The following is a 22,878-nucleotide window of genomic DNA, read 5'->3' on the forward strand; positions in this document are numbered from 1 at the left end:
GGGCACTGGCTTAGCCTGTTCAGGCTGCTTACAACAAAATACCATAGACTGGGTGACAGATATTTAATTCTCACAGTTCTGGAGGTTGAAAAGTCTGATATCAAGGTCTGGTGAGGAGCTGCTTCCTGGTTCATAGATGGCCATCTTTTCCCTGTAACCCTACATGATAAAAGGACAGGGGGCACTCTGGGGTCTCTTCAATAAGGGCACTAATCACACTCATGAGGGCTCCACTGTCATGATCTAATCACCTCCAAATACTATAATCACCTCCTAAAACCATCATACTGGAGATTAACTTTTAAGACATGAGATTTGGGAACAGCCATTCAGTCTGCAGCAGGTACCATGGAGATCATCTCAGAATCTGCCCAGTGGTCACTGGCACCTCCCTCCTTATACGGTGTGTGTCCTATTTGTAGACTTTCATTCCCTGGGGGCTCAAATGGTAAAGAGTCTACCTGCAGTGCAGGAGACCCAGGCTCGATCCCTGGGTCGGGAAGATCTCCTGGAGAAGGAAATGGCTACCCACTCCAGTATTCTTGCCTCGAGAATGCTGTGGACAGAAGAGCCTGGTGGGCTATAGTCCATGGGGTCTCAAAGAGTCAGACATGATTGAAAGACAAAATGTTCAGCAGTATTAATGTATTGGCATATGTTCAGATTTAAAGTTAGAAGAGCAGAAAGTCAGTTGTCAGCTGAGGTTAGGTTATTTAGGCCAGGATTTCTCAAGTTCAGCCCAGCTGATGCTCTGGTCTGGATTATTTTTTTAAAACTGTGGGGTGCTGTCATGCACATTGTAAGACATTGAGCAGCTTCCCTGGCCTCTACCCACCAGATGCCAGCAGCACACCTTCCCCCACTGTGACAATTAAAAACGAAACCAGTCATTGCCAGATGTCCACTTGAGGAGGAGGCATCCCCATTTAAGAAGCCCTGCATTAGAAGAACAAAGCAGGTTTTTTGTTTGTTTTAACGAAGAACCCATTAAATTAGGGAATTTGTTTTTTTTAAGGCAATGCAGCTGTTTGGAGCCAGCAGGCTCTTGCCCCTTGGATGATGCCTCATTCCTAGATTTGCTTTTTGTCCTTTACCAGAAAATGTATAATTTATAGTTGGAAAGAAAAAATTAATACTGTAGATGTGTCTCTCACTCGCACTCTCTTATTCACGTATATGCCAAAACTATATTACGTTATCATGTTTGACGATACCTTATAATCGCCTGAGTTGATAGTCAAGCCATATTATAATAGGGCTTTAGCTCTGTAATGGCATGGGTCAGATATTTCCCCAAAGATATTTAATGCATGAGGCCAGAAAACTAATAAACTTCATTCTTAGTGTTATGGCTCCTTTCTTGGAAACGAGTGATATGGCTTGGTGTGAGATGGAGTGGAAGGCACAGTCCAGTTCTGAAATGACAAAATTCAAAAGCTCCTCGTTTTTGTTTTCTCTAGGCAAAGGCAGCTCAAGCATCTCATCCGACGTGAGCTCAAGTACAGATCACACGCCGACCCAAGCCCAGAAGAATGTGGCTACCAGCGAAGGTAGGCATCTGGTCTTCATTATCTCTTGTGCTCTCGTCACAGTGCTGGCTGTATTTGGAAGACACATAAAATGTGTGAGTCTCAGATCTGTTCTGCTGAGTGGGAGCATATGGGATTTTCAAAAATGGGAAGGCCAAGGCTTTCTCTTTTATTGCATTGTTGTCAATGTCTACTAAAGTTGTTTTGGTGCAGTTTAAGGTAAATGCTGTTATTTTGTCAAAGTATAATAAGCTGACTTTTGGGAATGTTTATGAATGATGTCTTGTTTTTCAGTATGGGAAACATGATTGTAAAATCCTTTTGCTCTAGTTGAAAGTTCCTGCAAGAACTTTGGAAATAAGCACACCTGGAATTTGGGATTTTGATAATGGGAAGGTCATGGTTGTGTGATTTGTAGAACCTGAACCAGTCCCCAATAATGGGGAGTAGGAGAAGAGGTTTGTTTGATTCTTTAAAAAATTAAGTGAGAATTCCTGCTTGTCAGAACAAAGATGGGTTGCATTGGTGTTCTTGATGAAGAATTTGATTATATGTAGTAACACGTGTTGGAATTTAACTGCTTCCCAATAGTTGAGAAGCTTTTCAGTTATACTTATTTGTTTGAGTGTGGAAATAATTGATTCTGTAGTAGTTATTTGGTAAAAAGTTGACCCAATTAGGACTCAACCCCTTTTATGTTAATATGAAACACACAATTAAACGGCTTCTTTTTTGAAGAAGAATTCTTTCTAAATGAATAGTTGAATGAAGGTCTGTGAAAGACATGAATGCTGTTTGTAATGAAAGACTCGTGGGGTGTCAGCTGATTCCTCATGACACTATATGGAGCCTACTTTCCTGACGTGTACAGGGTGTTGTGGAAATGCGTTTCCAGTCCTTGTTTCAGAAGCTTAATTTCTGCTGTTTATAATATCAGAAAGTGTACTCGTAGCCTGGTGTTGGTCATTTAAGCTGTTAGATTGTCCTTGATCTGCACTACATTTTTTACATTAATGATGATGGTTTACTTCTGTTGTGTGTCTTCTTTGGGTATTCTTTGACTTGGTGTGTTTCATATAAAAGTTAACTTCTCTGAGTTAATTATCCCCAGACTGATGGATAAATATATTTTACAACTGGACTGTATTCCCTTGTGTTTAATGCCTTAGCATTGTTTTACCCTAGTGTATGGCAAACAGATTGGTGTGTTCTTCTTAATGCAGTAAAGAATCAAGTAGCAGTCCAAACTTAATTTTCTGCCTGTTAATTCAAATGTGGGGATTAGATTATTTTTGAAATTCAGTTAAGGTAATGTACGAAGCAGGTAAATTGATTCTAGCCAATGGATTTAAGTTCTCTTCTTTTTTCTCTGTTTCAGAAGTAGAAAATGCAAGAATATATGAGCTATGTTGCCAAGGTTGGGACTGTGGGATTTCAAGCATTTAAAAAATGTCTGCTTTTTATGCTTCAAAATAAACTATAGGGATTCAAATTTTTCATTTCTATTTTGCCTTTTTCTTAGGAAGATGCTTTTGGTGTACGCTCAGCCAATGTTTTATACATTTTGGTCACAATGCATTTTCAGGAGAGGAAAACAAGAAACTGTGATATTCATATGAAACAGAATTTTTAGCAACTGGGCTAAATTGGTATGAAATTTTTTTCTGAAGTCTTAAATGGATGCACTTCATCCTTATGAAAGATACTATCCATTTTTTTCTATCTGAAAAAAATTTAAAAGAATGTGCTGTTTTGCTGTTTATTTGCTTGAATCCTTTTTGCTGCTGTTTTTCCATCAGTGAAAAATTTTAAATATTACAAAATGAATTTGATGTGGATATTAGTTACATTAAAGTGTGTTTCAGGGTTGTTTGCCACAGAATGGCCTCATACTATGGGTCTGGTTTTTCAAGATGGAAGCGTAATAGCCAGTGCCCATTTCCTCAGTTTACAGATGACAGAGCCCAGGTCCACTTCTCAGAATAAGTGATCAGAGCGTCACATTCTCTGACCTCCACAAGGTGGATTTACCTGTTTGCATGTCGGTTTCTTCCTACCAGAAAATGCCTAGGTAACCTCTCTCTGCAACACACGACAAAAGAAAACAAAAGGTGGACGTTGATTTCTTACACGCGCTTCAGAAGAGCACATTGAAAATGCTCCTTTGATTCTCTTTCTACACTTTACTAGAACTATATTTAACCTTTGATAGGAGGGTATGGGGAGGGAGGAGGGAGGAGGGTTCAGGATGGGGAACACAGGTATACCTGTGGCAGATTCATCTTGATATTTGGCAAAACTAATACAATATTGTAAAGTTTAAAAAAAAAATCTGGTTACATTTAAAAAAAAAAATTGAGTATGTGGTTGCCTGGTTTTTCCGAAGCTGTTTGATTATGGTTATTTTCTTCAGTTCTTTGACCCTCTTATGGTTTTTCTCCTTTGAATTCAAGGATATCGTCTTCAGGAAGCACAGCAAGGATCCTCAGTTTAAGAGTCTGAGTGATACTGATTTCTAAACATGGTGTCTATCATGGAGGATAATATTCAGGTTTCCTGTAGCTTTGGAAAACTGTGGCCATCCCTGTAATAGCTGAGTTGGAAGCATTCTGGATCAGTGTTGGGCTTCTCCCTGATGGGCTGGATGGGGAGGGTGTGACATCATTCCCTGGGTAGTGTGTGTGTGTGTGTGTGTGTGCTCGCGTGTGCATGTGTGTATGTGCATGTGTGTGGGTACCTACATGTATGCATTTGTGTCCAGCCTCTACAAGATGGCTGATGGTATAGACACTGTCTTTTGCCGGGAAACGTGGGTGACCCCTCTGTTCAGTGTATACTGGGAAATAAACTGAGGGCCTGGGAGTGGGGGGAAGAGAAGGACACACAGCATACACACTGACCTGGGGCCGGCGGTGGGAATGGCGATTAGCTGTCAGCAGGCATGAGGGATCCTTTTGGGGAGATGACAGTTATCTAAAATTGGATTGTGGTGATACCAATAGTTACATAGCTCAGTAAATGTACTAGAACTTATTGATTTAAACATGTGAAGATGGGTTTGGGGGAGCTGCTGCCTGACCTTCAGACCCCAATCTAATCCATCACAAAGTGTTCTTTTCATGTGCTGGCTTCCAACTCTGAGAGGAGGTCATACACAGTGGTGAGAGGCTGAGTCTTGGCCGTACAAAGTGCCAAGTTGTGGCTGAAAGCTTCTCCTGAGATGCCTTGGGGCCAGAACTGGCCTGAAATCCATCATAACAAATCCCTGAACCAGCAGGGCTCATGGCCCAGCCTGTGGTGCCCAGTCAGAGTGGACCCATCATGGTACCTGCATATTCTCACACGAAGCTCTGGAAGATATGAGGTATTACAGACCCACAGATTTCCCAATCTTTTAATTGATTAATTTATTTTTTAGCTTTTCTTGGACAGTCAGGACCAATCTCATCTCAGGTTTGAAACAGTTTGGCACCCAGTCCTAACAGTTGAGGCATCACGTTTATTCACTGCTAGGTCAGTTTCTTTGCTAAGGACTTATATAGCTTTGCTATCTATCTCAAGTTACAACTTAAGATTCACTTTGGGTCATAATCGGGGTCATAAGACTGTACCCCTAGGAAGATGGTCCCGAGATGGTGATACAATTTGACTTTAATCCAAAAGAGAATGATAGTTTACCTGATGTAATGTTCTGTTCGAGAGTCTCATGCAAAACTTTTATGAATTTTAATTTTGTGGCTCTAAAGCCACACCTCTTCCAAGGAATTAACAGCCTGCAGAGTTTTCTCTCTGATAAGGTATAAGCTTTCTGTAAGACCTGTTATATTTCTTGTAACAGTTTAAGTTCCTGATTTCCTGACACTGTAAGGTGTTTGGGTTCAAGTGTAGAAAGCTAGAGACTTTCCATTTATTTTTTCCCCAACAAAATCTCCATTCGAACATCCTAACTGAAATAACTGAAACTGAAAGTCATTCAGTTGTGTTGACTTTTTGTGACCCTATGGACTGTAGCCTCCCAGCTTCTCTATCCATGGGATTTTCCAGGCAAGAATTCTGCAGTGGGTAGCCATTCCCTGCTCCAGGGGATCTTCCCGAACCAGAGACTGAACCTGGGTTTCCTGCATTGCAGGCAGATTCTTCACCTCTAGCGAAGCTGAAGCTTAATTCTTTCCAGTTGTGTTATTATTCTTTCTCTTCCATGTTTTTCAGTCTATCTCATCCACAGAATGTTTTCTCTTGTATAGGAAAGGATGGCCTTTGACCTGCAGGTCTTTGAAATCACATTCAGCTGTGAGCAGAATCAATTGACTTTAGATCATGAAGAAGCTTCCTAGAAATAGGAAGCTGAGGTTGGGCTTCTTTCTTGGAATGGGATGCAGAGGGGGATGAGGGTGTGGCTTTAAGGATGATATCTCAAAGACTTTGCCTTCCCTTGATCTGGGGAAAAATGAAATATCTAGTTTAAAGACCAAATGCAGTTAGCTGCTGAGAAGTCAGCTTCATTCAGCTGCTTTTTAATCATGTTCAAGTTCAGGTATTGAACTCCCTAACAACACAATTTATCAGTGTGATGGCTGTTTATATGTGTTGGTTTTCAAGCCAGACAACCATGGAATCAGAGAATTTTTAGAGCTACAAAAAGCCTTGGCAATTTTCTGATCTAATATAGTCATTTTACAAAGAAATACCTGTGACCCAGAGAAATGAAGAGACTTACTCAAGTTCAGCTGAATTCAGTCGCTCAGTCGTGTCCGACTCTGCGACCCCATGGACTGCAGCATTCCAGGCTTTCCTGTCCATCACCAACTCCTGGAGTTTACTCAAACTCATGTCCATTAAGTCAGTGATGCCATCCAACCATCTCATCCTCTGTCATCCCCTTCTCCTTCTGCCCTCAGTCTTTCCCAGCATCAGGGTCTTTTCCAATGAGTCGGCTCTTCGCATCAGGTGGCAAAAGTATTGGAGTTTCAACTTCAACATCAGTCCTTCCAATGAACACCCAGGACTAATCTCCTTTAGGATGGACAGATTGGATCTCCTTGCAGTCCAAGGGACTCTCAAGAGTCTTCTCCAACACCACAGTTCAAAAGCATCAATTCTTCTGTGCTCAGCTTTCTTTATAGTCCAACTCTCACATCCATACATGACCACTGGAAAAACCATAGCCTTGACTAGAAAGACCTTTGTTGACAAAGTAACGGCTCAAGATTACACACCTAATACATTGTCAAGTAGGAGTCAGACACAGTCATGTTTTGGTGAAAGATGTTCCAATTAGAAAAAAGCATAACCTGTAAAAACGCTGTGGCCTTTGGAGCATGAAGCAATTTAACTCTCGTTTTTCTGCCTGTTCTCTTGCTGCCTGTTGTCAGCTTGTTGTAGAGCTGAGGCAAGGTGTTTAGAAGAGTTTGAGAAAGGTGGTGGAGCCCCAGTAGATCAGGGAGTAGCTGCTTCGAATAGTAAAAGGATTTCAACCTACTTGAGTACATTCACTTCTGGAGATGTAAACACTCCCTTTACGTCAGCTCATGATTATAAAACAGCCTTCAAAAGATGAAATGAGATGCCAGTCCAGGTTCAATGCACGATGCTGGATGCTTGGGGCTGGTGCACTGGGACAACCCAGAGGGATGGTATGGGGAGGGAGGAGGGAGGAGGGTTCAGGATGGGGAACACATGTATACCTGTGGTGGATTCATTTTGATATTTGGTTTTAAATTATTTAAATAAAAGAAAAAAAAAAGATTCGTATAACATTACTTTGTGAAATTGTCCCTTTAACTCCCTGAAAAAAGTTCACTTAAAAATGTTTCATCTTAACCATCTGAAATGAGTTAATTTATAAAGAATTGGTGGTGATATTCTTTCTGCAACCCTAAAACCACCAGTTTATTTATATATTTCCAGGTTCTCATGTTTTCAGTGCCCGAATTAAACCAATTCTAAATAGACTTATTTTGAAAATGTCCAGGCATCTGGCTTTGTTTTTATTCTCTTTGTCTTCTTTATATTATCTTCTTTTTACTTGAATGTGTTCCTCAGACAACATTCACACGAATCATTCAGGAAGAAAAGGATGAAGCTTTTAACTCAAGGTAGATTCTGTTTCTCAAAAAGCCTTTTTGACTATCCAACAAATTCAATGAACATTTTGGGGACACTTATTTCAGGCTCTTACTAGTACTTTCATGAACACTGTTGCATTCAACTTTGTTTTCGTCATGCTGCTTCTCTTGTGAAGTAGGCGTAAATGTTTCCATTTGGTAGATGAAAACAGGGAGACTGGGAAAGAATCAGGGAGGCCCAAAGTCAGGTAAAACTAGTAAGTAGCAAAGATAATCTTCCAGCCTGATTGCTAACATTTATTGTTAATGCTTATTTTGTACAAGCCATGATAAAGTACTGACAATTTCATACTAATCATTGTTATAAGTTTATATCGAAGTGTATTTTGAAAGTACTTATGAGAAGTACCTTTTCAAAAGCCAGCTCATAATCGTGTCTCAATCGCCGGTCTTATACATGGAAACACTTTGCTGGTTCATGTATAGTCTAGAAATTGACTTCAAATCCTCAGTTATAGAAAGCAAAAGTCAAACATTCCAAGCTGCTTTTATATTGCACTGTTGAAGTTTTAGTTTTCCGGTAACCATAACTGTGCCCTAACAGACTTCACCAGACAGAGTTAGGGTTTGAAACTGATATGTAAGTTAATCTTGATATAGGGTCTATAGTGTATGTAATATTAAAGTACTGGATAGTCGTATTGCTTGTTTTTCCCTTAAAACTAAGCCAGGGAATTATTCTTAAATTGGAAATGCACACAAGTGGTAGATATCAATCTTAGACCATGTGCCTTGGAAGACTGGAAATGTACCATGAAGCAGTCTATTATAGTTGAATGAAATTCTATCTGTGACACAAGAGAAGCAGAGTGATAACATAGGAAGAGGACTATAAAGAACTGGAGAAAGAAAATGACATTGAAGAAATCTTTAAAAAAAAAACATATAAACTTTATTTCTCTCTGATATGTAAGAGTACTGAAGGTTTGCATTCAGAGATGCTATGAAGGTTCTCCTAGAGGAGAACATAGGCAAAACACTCTCCAACATAAATCATCGCAGGATCCTCTGTGACCCACCTGCCAGAATTTTGGAAATAAAAGCGAAAGTAAACAAATGGGACCTAATTAAAATTAAAAGCTTCTGCACAACAAAGGAAACTATAAGCAAGGTGAAAAGACAGCCTTCAGAATGGGAGAAAATAATAGCAAATGAAGCAATTGACAAAGAATTAATCTCAATAATATACAAGCAACTCCTACAGCTCAATTCCAGAAAAATAAACAACCCAATCAAAAAATGGGCCAAAGAACTAAATAGACATTTCTCCAAAGAAGACATACAAATGGCTAACAAACACATGAAAAGATGCTCAATATCACTCATTATCAGAGAAATGCAAATCAAAACCACTATGAGGTACCATTTCACGCCAGTCAGAATGGCTGCGATCAAAAAGTCTACAAACAATAAATGCTGGAGAGGGTGTGGAAAAAAGGGAACCCTCTTACACTGTTGGTGAGAATGCAAACTAGTACAGCCACTATGGAGAACAGTGTGGAGATTCCTTAGAAAACTGGAAATAGAACTGCCATACGACCCAGCAATCCCACTGCTGGGTATACACAGTGAGGAAACCAGAATTGAAAGAGACACGTGTACCCCAGTGTTCATCGCAGCACTGTTTATAATAGCCAGGACATGGAAGCAGCCTAGATGTCCATCAGCAGATGAATGGATAAGAAAGCTGTGGTACATATACACAATGGAGTATTACTCAGCCATTAAAAAGAATACATTTGAATCAGTTCAAATGAGGTGGATAAGACTGGAGCCTATTATACAGAGTGAAGTTAAGCCAGAAAGAAAAACATCAATACAGTATACTAATGCATATATATGGAATTTAGAAAAATGGTAATGATAACCCTGTATGTGAGACAGCAAAAGAGACACAGATGTATAGGACAGTCTTTTGGACTCTATGGGAGGGGGCAAGGGTGGGATGATTTGGGAGAATGGCATTGAAACATGTATATTATCATATATGAAACAAATCGCCAGTCCAGGTTTGATGCATGATACAGGATGCTCGGGGCTGGTGCACTGGGAAGACCCAGAGGAATTGGATGGGGAGGGAGGTGGGAGGGGGTTTCAGCATGGGGAACACATGTACACCCGTGGTGGATTCATGTTGATGTATGGCAAAACCAATACAATATTGTAAAGTAATTAGCCTCCAATGAGGGATGGTACGGGGAGGGAGGAGTGAGGAGGGTTTGGGATGGGGAACACATGTATACCTGTGGTGGATTCATGTTGATATATGGTAAAACCAATACAATATTGTAAAGTTAAAAAATAAAATAAAATAAAATTTAAAAAATTAAATTAAATTAAAAAAAGAAAAAAAGTAAAAAGTAAAATAAAATAAAACTGTTTTTCTAAAAATATATATATATATATAAATTTTATTTCTCTCTCATATGTAAGAGGACTGAAGGTTTGCATTCAGAGGTTTACATTCAGAGCTGCTTCCTTAGTCATCAGGGTTTGTTTTTTTGGTTTGTTGGGGTTTTTTGGTCATGAGGTATATGGGATCTTAGTTCCCCAACCAGAGATTGGACTTGCACCTTCTACAGTGGAAGCGCAGAATCTTAAGCACTGGACCATCAGGGAAGTCCCCAAATCTCATTTAAAATAGTTATAAATTGACATTTATCCAAATTGGAAGGTAAGATGGGGGACCTTATGGGGAGGGAGATTCCAAAATCAGAAATGGTTTTTAGGAGCTTTTGTTTGGTGTATAAGGAAGGTGATAACCAATTATTATAGAATTTGTTTTGCCTTTACAAATTAAATTTTAAACTTAACTACCTCTGATAATTTTAGGGTCATTTAGGAATGCTTTGCAAGACTTTAGTTCTTGAGGCTTAATGCATTTTGGTAATTAAATTAGCAACTTACTGCTTCCTGATCAACTTTCCTTTATTGTTGAAGCTACTGCTTAATTGGAAGTTAGGTGACGTTTGAAAAACGGCACCAATTATACCGAGTGAGCTGAACCTTTTATAGACTCAATGTGCCCAATTTAATAAGGAAGTCACATTTTCATCTGAGGATTAGTTTAAATAGAGGAAAGCTCATCAGTTCAGTATGCAGAAAATGGTTATGTATAGCCTAGAAATGTACACTGAAATTATAAATACTGTCTCAGACTCAAGAACTAAGTTTAATTTTTTGAGGGAGTTATCTTCCCAAATGAATTACCCAGAATGGCAAAAATGTCATGTAATAGTCTCAGAAGGAAACTAGGCTTCTGTATTAGTGTGTGTGTGTTTAAGGACATTTAAAAGTAATACTTAATTGAGACATCCAGAGTTTCTCAGTGCCTTTATGTAGAGTTAAGAGAAAGAAAGAAAAAAAAAGTTCAGTTCGGTTCGGTCTCTCAGTTGTGTCTGACTCTGTGACTCCATGGACTGCAGCACGCCAGGCCTCCCTCTCCATCACCAGTTCCCAGAGTTTACTCAAAGTCATGTCCATTGAGTCGGTGATGCCATCCAGCCATCTCATCCTCTGTCATTCCCTTCTCCTCCCACCCTCAATATTTTCCCAGCATTAGGGTCTTTTCCAGTGAGTCAGTTCTTGGCATCAGGGGGCCAAAGTATGATCTTGAGCTTCCAATGAATATTCAGGACTGATTTCCTTTAGGATGGACAATATTTTAATGCCATGTCCGAAACTATTCTATGTTTATTTCCTTCACCTACGTTTTGTCATTTGCAAAATAGCACTCAAGTAATCAGTTTATTTCAACTATAGGCATTCTGGTTCATCTAAGTTACAACTAGGTATCTATGCAATAAAAGCTTAGATTCATTCCTAAGATGTTTATCAGTGATTTCAGTAGTTTCACTAGATGAGAATTTATGCAAGGATGGAATCTAGGTTCAAATACATTTGTTTCAACTCTGACTGGGTCTGCTGCTGCTGCTGCTGCTGCTGCTGCTAAGTCGCTTTAGTTGTGTCCGACTCTGCAACCTCATAGACGGCAGCCCACCAGGCTCCGCCGTCCCTGGGATTCTCCAGGCAAGAACACTGGAGTTGGTTTCCATTTCCTCCTCCAATGCATGAAAGTGAAAAGTGAAAGTGAAGTCGCTCAGTCGTGTCCGACTCCTAGAGACCCCATGGACTGCAGCCTACCAGGCTCCTCCGTCCATGGGATTTTCCAGGCAAGAGAACTGGAATGGGGTGTCATTGCCTTCTCCCTGACTGGGTCTACAAAATGTTAATTACAAACTGGTAGCACAGAGAACAGTTGCTACCCTTAGATGTGTTTTCTTCCACCTGAAGAATTTCCAAAATGAATTTTGGGTTTAATTTAATGGATTCAAATGGAGCATCCTACCTGCAGCTCTTGAATCCTCATCATCCTCTAATGCCATAATGATTACCCTTTCCAATATTGCTGTTAGTTATTTGATTCCCTAAGGAGTTCAATTTTATGACAAGATCCACTGCTTCCATAGCCTTCACAGTTGCTGGCAGAAATAAGCAATTAGGAGCAGTTAAATAGTAACTTGGGTAGTATGGGGTTGTGTCCCAACAGGTAATCTGAAGAAATGCAGTAGCTGGGAGGAGCTGGACAAGGTGTCCTGGTAGCCTGGGGCTTAGCTTTTGCTGTGTGTGTATAAGGTGGAGGATGGAGAAGGTGATATAGCACAGTATGTAAGAGTGTGAAGAGTTTGGGAAAATCTGTCTGGGCTCATGTAGAGAAAAGTGGAGGCATCTAAACAGACTTCTCTGGCTGCATTGAAAGTGAAAGTGTTATTTGCTTAATCGTGTCTAACTTTTTGTGACCCCATGGACTTGTAGCCCACCAGGGTCCTCTGTCCAAGGAATTCTCCAGGCAAGAATACTGGAGTGGGTAGCCATTCCCTTCTCCAGGGGATCTTCCTGACCCAGGGATCGAACCTGGGTCCCCTCATTGCAGGCAGATTCTTTACCATCTGCTTCGAGCATCCAGTCTTTCACTAAAACAATTAATTATGGAGTGGCTATGTATTCTTTGTACTGGGTTTTCTGTGGAGCCCACGCAGTTGGAGTTGTCAGTGACAAACAGGCTCTCATTCTCTGCCACTGTGCACCCCCCAGGTTTGTGTGGGTTGTTTGGAGGGTTTCACACTACAGGACCAATTTCTGAGCTCATCTAAGGCAAAGAAGGAATAGGGAGGAGGTTGGGAACCAACGCTTTAGGACAAATATCCTGATGTTGGAAATATTTGCCCTTTACAGTCATGGACAGAATCTGACCTTAAAAGTCAGGTTAACATGTCTGTTTACTTCCTTTTTGACCAGGAAATAACTTCCTGAGGATAAACTAACTGCCTCAGGAAGTCCCTGACTTCCCAAGGCTGTTAGGCTGATTAACAAATAGTGAGAGAAAAGCACTCAAGTGTGTAAAGGACATTCCTTTACATTGTATGTATTCTTAAAAAAAACATAGAAAATCCACATTTTGGAGGGAATGATATACAAGTAATTTAGAAATTATTTGTGATCATTAAGAGGTGATTGAAAAATTGTAACAAGGAGTGTGGTCTGTGGGAAGTGGAATAGTAACACAGTTATTAATTGGAAATGTAGCTAGGAGTTTTCTGCTGTTTATAACTAGGACTGCCTTCCAGCAGGGATGGACCATGGTACACTGGGGGAGGTTTGCGCTTCTGAGTAGCTGCATGTGTCTATTTATGTGAGTTTCCCCATGTGGTCTTTAGAAAACTAGATTCGTCTGAGCAGTAGACAGATTCTGGGCTTCGAAGGAGGGAGACAGAGGGGGCCTCCAGGAGAGGGAAGAGAAGGATGATGGGAAGAAGAAGAAACAGTGTAGCTGGGGAGTGATTCCAGCAATTCCAGAGATTCCACTTGTCGGGCACTGGTGCCCAAAGTGACACTGTCCTATGTCCCTGAAAATCTCTAGTCAGTCTTTCCCAAGCTCACCAAAGGCTTGGATGGAGTAGATTTCCTATAGGAGTCAGAGAAGGACTCACTTTTGAGACTGTTCACTTGCCTTCTTTGTAGCCTAACTTACACAGATATGGCCAAAGCCAACTTCTGAAGAATCCATCAGTGAACCCTCCATTACTATTTCAATCAGCTCAAATTTAAGTATCCTATTTTGTTGATCTTCTATTGTACATTACAGTATTTTATAGAATTTATAGTAACTATGCAATTTGTATTACCTTTACTCTTTTGAGTCTAATTGCAAACTCACTTTGTTCTGATTACTAATAATTGCCATTCACTTTTTGATCTTTGGCTTTCACAACTTCTGTGAGAAAACCAAACCTTTAAGCATCTCCTTTGCCCATCTAGCACTGTCCTTCATGCTATAAAACCATCCTTGCTTTCTGGCCATAAAAGAATGGTCCAGATACATTGTATTTTCTTTTTTTTTTTCTGCCCAGAATAAAGAATAAGTCATGCTCCCCAAACAGCCTGGGTCCTTTTAGTGGAGAAATATATTCAAGATGTAAATTTAGGAATCTAGGTTCCTGCTGCTGTGGGCTCACATTTAGTCAAGTTAGAGTAGGGGTAAAAGTATTTCTTAAGGTAACAGTACATATAAATGCTACTAATTTATAATATTGTATATTGTAAATTCCTGCACTATATATGTGTGTGTATATATATATATGTATACAAATGAAATTTCATACAAAAGGACATATATATATAGTCATATATATGACTTAGTATAAAAATCTTAAGATAAAATTCTTTTTATCTTAAGATTTTCTGCTACTCAGCATCCAAACTTATAACCTCTGTTGGAAGTGCCCTTCAGATCTCTAGATGTGCTCATATATGCATGCTCTGCAGTAGCAACAAGTAGTAGGCCACAGTTCAGTCAAGATATCAGCCGTATGTGTGCGTCAGTGCATGGCTCCATGGTCTCATTCTTGCACTAGCTTGAACTTCTTTGACGAAAGAACTGTATTTCATCCAGTTATATACCCCATGGCTGCCACAGTATTTGCTGCTGCTGCTAGTCGCTTCAGTCGTGTCCGACTCTGTGCAACCCCATAGATGGCAGCCCACCAGGCTGCCCCATCCCTGGGATTCTCCAGGCAAGAACACTGGAGTGGGTTGCTATCTCCTTCTCCAATGCATGAAAGTGAAAAGTGAAAAGTGAAAGTGAAGTCGCTCAGTCATGTCCAACCCTTCACGACCCCATGGACTGCAGCCCACCAGGCCCCTCTGTCCATGGGATTCTCCAGGCAAGAGCACTGGAGTGGGGTGCCATTGCCTTCTCCGCCACAGTATTTAGCATATAATAAATATTTGATAAGTATTTATTGAATGAATAACTGGGTTGTTATTCAAGATTTTAAGAAGGAATAGCCCTCTTGACTAACTTTCCAACTAGAGTCTTAAAGACTGTACCTGCAAAAGCCATGCAAAACCAATATATGAGAAACATAGTTATTTTTTAGAAAAAAAGAATAATACTATTGCTTAGGATAACGAGGCATATCATGGGAATATTTGCCATCGATTTGTTTTTAGTTACCTTTTGTGTTAAAGGGACAGACAACTTTTTAAAAGCAGAATAGGCATGTCGGAAGAAAGATGGAACAGAAGATACGTCTAGTTTCTATGTTTTCATGTGTGTTTTAATATTTTAAACCAAAAGTTTAAGTGGTCTGAATAGTAGGTCTATAAACAACCAGTTTTTCTCAGAAAAAAATTTTTTTAACATTTTAGATCAGCAAATGAAATAAACTTAGAAATCTAAGTATCCTGGGGCTATTCAATACCCCTCCGTGCAACCTCAATTTTAAGGGAAGAGGAAAATATGTTCTTTTCCCCCCTCCAAATCCATTTTTAATCTCTTTTAACCTCAACACATTTGAATTGTTTCAATTCTTCATTACTGACATCTCAAGGTACCAAATTAGAGCCTGTGGTTCTTTAACTGAAGAAATTGGAGAAGTAAGTTTCATTTTATTGGCACAAAATATGGCTGAATTGGCCAGTTAACAAACATCCTCATATTTTTTTGGATTCACTGACTTGTTATGAAGAAAATGTTAGAAAAACCATTCCTAAAAAAGAAAATAGTACTGTTCTTTCCTTTTTTTAAAAAAAATTATCCTGGAACCAACCTTGACCTCAGATTATCTTTTGCAAACTGTATTTTGTTTCCCCAACTCTTAAGCTCATATATTTTATTTCGCTGGATTGGAATAGGTCAGGATAGAGGTTTGAAGGGCTTCCCAGGTGGCACTAGCGGTGAGAACTCACCTGCCAATGCAGGAGACGTAAGGGACACGGATTCAGTCCCTGGGTCGGGAAGATCCCCTGAAGGAGGAAACGGCAACCCACTCCAGTATTCTTGCCTGGAGAATCCCATGCACAGAGGAGCCTGGCGGGCTACAGTCCATAGGGTTGCCAAGAGTCGGACACGACTGAAGCAGCTTAACGTGCACGCACAGAGACTGGAAACTGAATTCATCCAATCGCAGAGGTTTACAGAGCTGAATTATGGTTAATGGATGTGTTTGGAAAATGAAGTTGAATATTGAACTCTTCATTTAATCTGAATGAGAGGGGGAAAAAAACCCTATGAAATAAAAATTGTGTGATTTTGTAAATCCCCATATGTGTGTGACACAAGTTGCTTAGTTTTTATTTTCTTCTTTGTAAACTAGGAATTGTAATATTATCTACTTCATGTGTTGGTTATGAGGATTAAATTTACAAATTATATCCAATGTGAGACTCTTTGCATATGAGCTGATTTGGTTTCATCAGCTTAATCAAGTACTTTATGTAAATTCGTATCCAACCTCACTCTGGGACAGCAAGAGTTTGTATGGAAAAGTCTCCCCTAAATTAATTTAACATAATTGCTATGGAAATCCCAGTAAGATTTGAGTTTTGAAACCTGACCAAATTCTCCTTTCTTAACCTATAAGAATAAATCCAACATCTATAAGTACCTACCATATGTGGATGATGAATTCAGTTCAATTCCATATGTATCACAGCATGGATGTTGAATTACTTAAGTATGTTGAACTCATTTGTTGAATGAATACACGTGCCTATGAGGATATCCAAGAAAAATTTTGGAAACGAGTAATGAAAGCATATTTCCTTAGTGTTATGAAAATATATTATACATTTATAAATAGTTAAGAAGTGTGGTGTGATAGAGCTCGGTGTAATGGAACAGAGAGCTCAGGGTAGTAGTGTTAGTCGCCTAGTTGTGTCTGAGTCTTTGCAACGCCACGGACAGTAGCCTGCCAGACTCCTTTGTCCATGAGATTTTCTAGGCAAGAATACTGGAGTGGGTTTCCATTTCCTACTCCAGGGGATCTCAGCACAGGGATTGAACCCATGTCTCTTGCATCACCTACATTGGCAGATGGATTCTTTACCACTAGCATCACCTATGGCAATTTAGGGTATGATAAAGATGGCATTATATTAATACATGGATAAGGAGATAAACTTTGTCAATATATCCTAATAGGAAGTTCAGCTTCTTGTTTTTTAAAAAAGGAGCATGGAAGTTCTTGATGCCAAAATAAATTCTTGATGGATGAAAGATTTAAATGTTCAAATTATATGTAGATGACTTATTTTATGATCTTGGGGTAGAAGAACCTTTGAAAGCATGAAAACAGAAGTTATAAAGCTTAAGAAGACCACCAGCACATTCATGGGTTAGTGCGTGCTATATGGGGAAGAAAATGTCTTTATGTCGTTAAAAATATTTATCTTTCCATTAAGCTAACACAGGTTTCTTTTTTATTGCTGGACTTCTCGGAGCCTTTGATGCTTTAGTCTATGTTGTTAATCTTTAAATAGCATGTTTTATTTCTCCAACTTCTTTTATTATACCTCACAATCAGAAAACACTGATCCATGGGAATCAAGAGCCGTAAAAGTATAGACATACTTTCATCTAAGAATTTCACACTAGGAAATTACCTTACAAATCTTCGTTTTGTTTGTAGTTATAGTTTTGTTTGTAGTTATATGCTTCTTAATGTTTATAATATAAAAATGTTGGAAACATATTTAATTGAGGCACTGTATATCAAATTCCTGTTTAGCTATTAAATCATGTTAGCAAAATTTAGCAATATAGAAAAATATGACAAATGCAGAATTTGAAGCAACATTTCTTGTGTGATCCCAGTTGTGTATAAGATTATATTCTAAGAGGAAAAAAAGACTGAGGGGACACATTTCAAGATGTTATCAATGGCTATCTATGAAAATTACAGATTGTATACCAGGCCATTTAATATAAAGGACATGAGTATCCATAAATTTTAGTATATGTAGGGACTTTTGAAACTAGTTTTCTATAGATACTGAGGGATGACTATAGTTTTTTGGTATTTTTCAGTATTGTCCAACTTTCCATGTTAAAAAGGCAATTCGTAGAAAATTCAATTTAATTTTTTTTAAGGGTGAGAATGTCTGGTCGCTTTTTTTTTTTTTTTCAATTTTATTGAATGTGATATGACCAAAAATTCAACTATTTTTTTCTCTCTGATTAATATTTTTGGATAAAGGTCAACCTTGCTGTTTTTCCTACCGGATCCTCAAATATGCATTCAACCTCATCTAGGCAGCCATCACTTGCTTTCATGGGCTTTTTATAATTAGTTTTCAAAGAATTTTTGTATTGTTGAAACTTTATTTCCATTAGTTGAACATACTTCTAACGCAGTTTGTCTTCTTTACATACATTTACAAACTACAGTTCCAGTGTATTACCTATGTTCTAATTCTTCTGTGTTCATTTACATTGAATATTTACTGAATGCTGAGTATCGCAAGTGTGGAATGGGGACTCCTTGGTGAGTCAGATAGACCAAAATGACTTCACCTTCTGAAACTTTTCATCGTGTAGGGACCTAGATATTGTATAATCTTACAAACAAATTACATGCTGAGAGTACATTCTTTAATACATTCCTATAAGTAAACATTTAAGCCAAGGTTCTGAAAAATGACTTCCCTGGTGGCTCAGATGGTAAGGAGTCTGCCTGCAATGCAAGAGACCTGGGTTTGATCCCTGGGTTGGGAAGATCCCCTGAAGAAGGAAATGTAAACACACTCCAGTATTCCAGCCTGGAGAATTCCATGGACAGAGGAACCTGGCCAACTACAGTCCATGGGGTTGCAGAGTCAGACATGACTGAGTGAGTTCACTTTCTTCTTTTTCTGAATAATGAACAGAAATAAGCAAGGTCAAGGATTGTAGTGCTGGAGAAGACTCTTGGGAGTCCCTTGGACAGCAAGGAGATCAAACCAGTTAATCCTAAAGGAAATCAACCCTGAATATTCATTGGAAGGACTGATGCTAAAGCTGAAGCTCCAGTACTTTAGCCACCTGATGTGAAGAGCCAACTCATAGGAAAAGACCCTGATGCTGGGAAAGATTGAAGGCAAAAGGAACAGAAGGCGGTAGAGGATGAAATGTTTATATAGCACCATTGACTCATGAACATGAGTTTGGGCAAGCAAGCTCCTGGGAGATAGTGAAGGACAGGGAAGCCTAGAGTGCTGCAGTCCATCGGGTCACAGAGAGTCAGATATGATTGAGCAACTGCACAAGAACGAAGGTTTGTGTGAATGCAGGTATGTGGGGTTGGGAGATGCAGTGGCAGGGAGGACTGTCGTCTGGTTGTCCATTATTATGTAATAAATTACCCTCGTAACTAATGTATTTGTTTTCTGTTGCCCCTGTAGCAAATCACCACTAATTTAGTGGCTTAATACCACAAAAACCTACCTTCTTACAATCCTGGAGGTCAGAAGCCCTACATGAATCTCAGAGGACTAAAATCTAGTTGTTGGCAGGACTGTATTTCTTCTGGAATCTCTACAGGAGAGTCCATTCCTGGCTTTTCCCAGATTGGTTTATGGCCTCTTCCTTCATCCTTAAACCCAGCATCATAACATCTTCATATTTCCCTTTGTCTCTCTCTGACTCTGATCCTTCTACTTTTCTCTTGTAAGGATCTTTGAGATGACTTTGGGCCCACCGGGTAAACCAGGATAATCTTACCATCTCTATATCTTAATCACATCTGTAAAGTTCCCCTTACCATGTAAAGTAATATGTTCAGTATTCTGGGAATTAGGATGTGGGAATCTTTGGGGAAGTCATCATTCTGCTTTTACATTCAGTTACTTCAAAAAACCACTGTAATATATTTCACATTTTTTTCCCCAGTCAAATATTTGGATGGAGCTTAACTGTAATTGTTTTGCTGCCTGTGGCATGGACTGAGGTCAGTGGTGGTATTCAGCTAGTGAATAGGCTGTTCTAGATGGTAAACAACCTGTGCCCCAACCTTGCCTAGGATGGCTAGTCTGTCACTGGAGAGCATACAGGTGACCTCTTTAGCAGGATGGTTTCAGGGTAATCAGACTCCTTATATGGGGGTTCTAAAAAGAGTCAAGAGACAGGAAGTGGAAGCTGCTAGTTTCTTAAGTTCTGGGTTCAGAAATTGACACAGCATTACTTCTGCCATTTTCTATTAGTTGCAGTGGTTATAGTCATCTGGATTTGAAGGTAGGTGTATTGACTCTACCACTGTATGGGATGAAGGTTGATGTATTTGCAGCCGTTTTTAATCTTTAGGATGGATGGGTGGTTGTGCATGATTACATGAAGAGAGACCAACTCCTGAGAAGACCCTGGACCTGGAAGCAGCTTAGGGCTTTTCTGAGCAATAGGCCGTGTGTATTTGCAGGACAATGGCAATGGGGAGAAGGGATGACATTGGGCAAGTAGTCACAGCCAGCCTTTGTAGGATCTTGCCATGTGTAGAGTATACTCTGAGAGCAAGGAGGAGCTCTTGAGGACCATAAACAGAGACAGACCTGTGGCTGCTGTGTGACCTGGGAACCGGCAGTGAGGGAAGCCCATTAGATGTCAGTTGTGGACCAGGCAAGAAATAATAGTACTTGAGATTAGTATAGTTCTGATCCATTTTCACTCACATTTTTCCTTAGTACCTTATGACAGAAGAGTGATAATCAAAGTGTTGTCAGTGGTATTCTGTGAACCATCTGCTTCTATCAAGGTAAATATAGGAATCAAGAATGATTAGAGTCTTTTGGAGCAACTTAACATGCTGTGACATCCAAAGGGATGAGCATGAACTTGTAATTTATATGTCTGCCTTAAGAAAAAAGACTTTTATGTTTCTCTTCATTTTTGTTGCATTTTATGAAGTATTCGTATGAATTTCAAAGCTGGAAGAATACTGGTCCTTTCTAACTCCTAGGTTGAGAAGCACCTTTTCTAGAACACAATATCTTATTTTAACACACATTGTATTCTTCCTTTGTGTCACCCCTGGGTGCCCTGGACTTTTCTTATGGAAAAGGAAAGCCTACAGCTACACATGCTGGTATTCTTAGACTGCTGCTGCTGCTGCTGCTAAGTCGCTTCAGTCGTGTCTGACTCTATGCGACCCCAGAGATGGCAGCCCACGAGGCTCCCCTGTCCCTGGGATTCTCCAGGCAAGAACACTGGAGTGGGTTGCCATTTCCTTCTCCAATGCGTGAAAGTGAAAAGTGAAAGTGAAGTCACTCAGTCGTGTCTGACTCTTAGCGACCCCATGGACTGTGGCCCACCAGGCTCCTCCATCCATGGGATTTTCTAGGCAAGAGTACTGGAGTGGGGTGCCATTGCCTTCTCTGTCTTAAACTGCAATGGAGGTCAAATTTATTCTCATTTGCTCATTTAACATGCGACAGCTGAAGATCTGGATGTAGCACTCTTAACAGTCTGTTAAGACCCCTGATATTGTGCTCTTTCATAAAATCTTATCAATATTTATTTGTCATATGTCTCATATTTGCATTTTAGAATTAAGTGTTCTCCGGTTGCATTAATCAGGCAAAACTTTTTGCTCATGGTGACAGAAGCCAATTTGTGGTTGACAAGTATTAGAAAAAATAGATTAAAACAGGGACTCATTTAAAAATTAATATGTAGGCTATAAATGTTTTCTTTTAACTCAGAACATATAAATTCATTTTTCCAGTCTTTTAAAGGTTAGATTAAAATCTTCCCTTTGAATATATGGCTCTTGATGGGTGTTCTACAGTGCTTTTCCTTGCATTGATTATATAGCAACGTATCTTTATGATTTTCAGTTTTGATGTCTTTAAACTTGGTAGGATGAAATATACTTCTTTTTTTTTCAAAAGTAACAAATCCAACAGAAAGAATAGGGAGAAATACAATTTAAAATGGTGTGATAAGAAATCCCCATATTTGAAACTATAAATGGTACATTTTCCTCATGATAGAAGGATAAAGGAGCAGAAATGGTTCATTATTGCACATACTGAATGCATAAATGACATAGTCTTTGATCTTGTCAGACAGAAAAGATAGATGTGATGGGTCACCCCGCTCCTCAAATGCTTTGTTCTCATTCTGCTAATAAAGAGCATGTGATACATTTAGACATGCTGGTGAAAGTTTTATCCCTTGGAGATTAGAAAAAGTAATGATGGGGAAGATTATAAAATAAGAAATAGAATAAAGAATGAAATTCTGATCACATAATTGAGGCCATTTCCAATGAACAGAATTGGAGCCAGTGTGAATGGATCTCTTATGAGCTTAGATTTTTAAAGCTCTTATAAAAGGGATAAAGACAGGTGCAGAATCAAGGGAAAAGTAGTACCAAAGCTTCAGGAATTGTGTCAGTAGGAGGAGCATCACAAATGAGCAAAGACAGATAAGAATGAAAAAGCAGAGAACTACTCAGGGGTATGTTGTTTGAAGTTATGTGAGAAGATGAAGTGTGGGAAGCATGTCAAAGAAGGGCCATGAAAGAAGATGGTATCATTTAACCAGTTGCAGGGGGAAAGCACAGACGCTGGTCTTCAATTATTTCTGTAGCAAGGAGCATGTTTTCCATAAATACTGAAACGCGTAAGTGGTGACAACAGCTAATCTTCTCACAGTGCTTACCATGTGCTGACCATGATTCTAAATGCATCACATATATTACCTTATTTACCCTCCAGCATCAGTGGGGCAGCTGCTGTTACTGTGGCTGTACCAAGCCTGGTCTGCTGATCCCACCCGCAGGAAAACAGATCTCTTGCCACCACGTTGTGATGAAGGAAAATACACAGCAGATATTGCCGGGCCAAACAAGGAGAATGGGCAGCTCATGCTCAAAAAATCCGACGCCCCAGTGGCTTTCAGGAGAGATTTT

General features: G+C 39.5%; 1 protein-coding gene across 2 annotated transcripts in view; it reads left to right on the forward strand.

The window, feature by feature from the left end:
• FBXL7 (F-box and leucine rich repeat protein 7) overlaps positions 1 to 22,878 on the forward strand; it is a 465,369-nt gene that overhangs the window by 127,164 nt on the left and 315,327 nt on the right. For both annotated transcript variants that reach the window (XM_086362484.1, XM_086362485.1), the window contains exon 2: positions 1,461 to 1,550. In XM_086362484.1, the coding sequence (XP_086218610.1) occupies positions 1,461 to 1,550 (90 nt within the window). The remainder of the gene's footprint in view (positions 1 to 1,460; positions 1,551 to 22,878) is intronic.

This window comes from Bos grunniens, chromosome 20 (assembly GCF_055505025.1).
Source record: "Bos grunniens cultivar Pamir isolate PY7600 chromosome 20, Bosgru_T2T1.0, whole genome shotgun sequence".
NCBI lineage: Eukaryota > Metazoa > Chordata > Mammalia > Artiodactyla > Bovidae > Bos > Bos grunniens.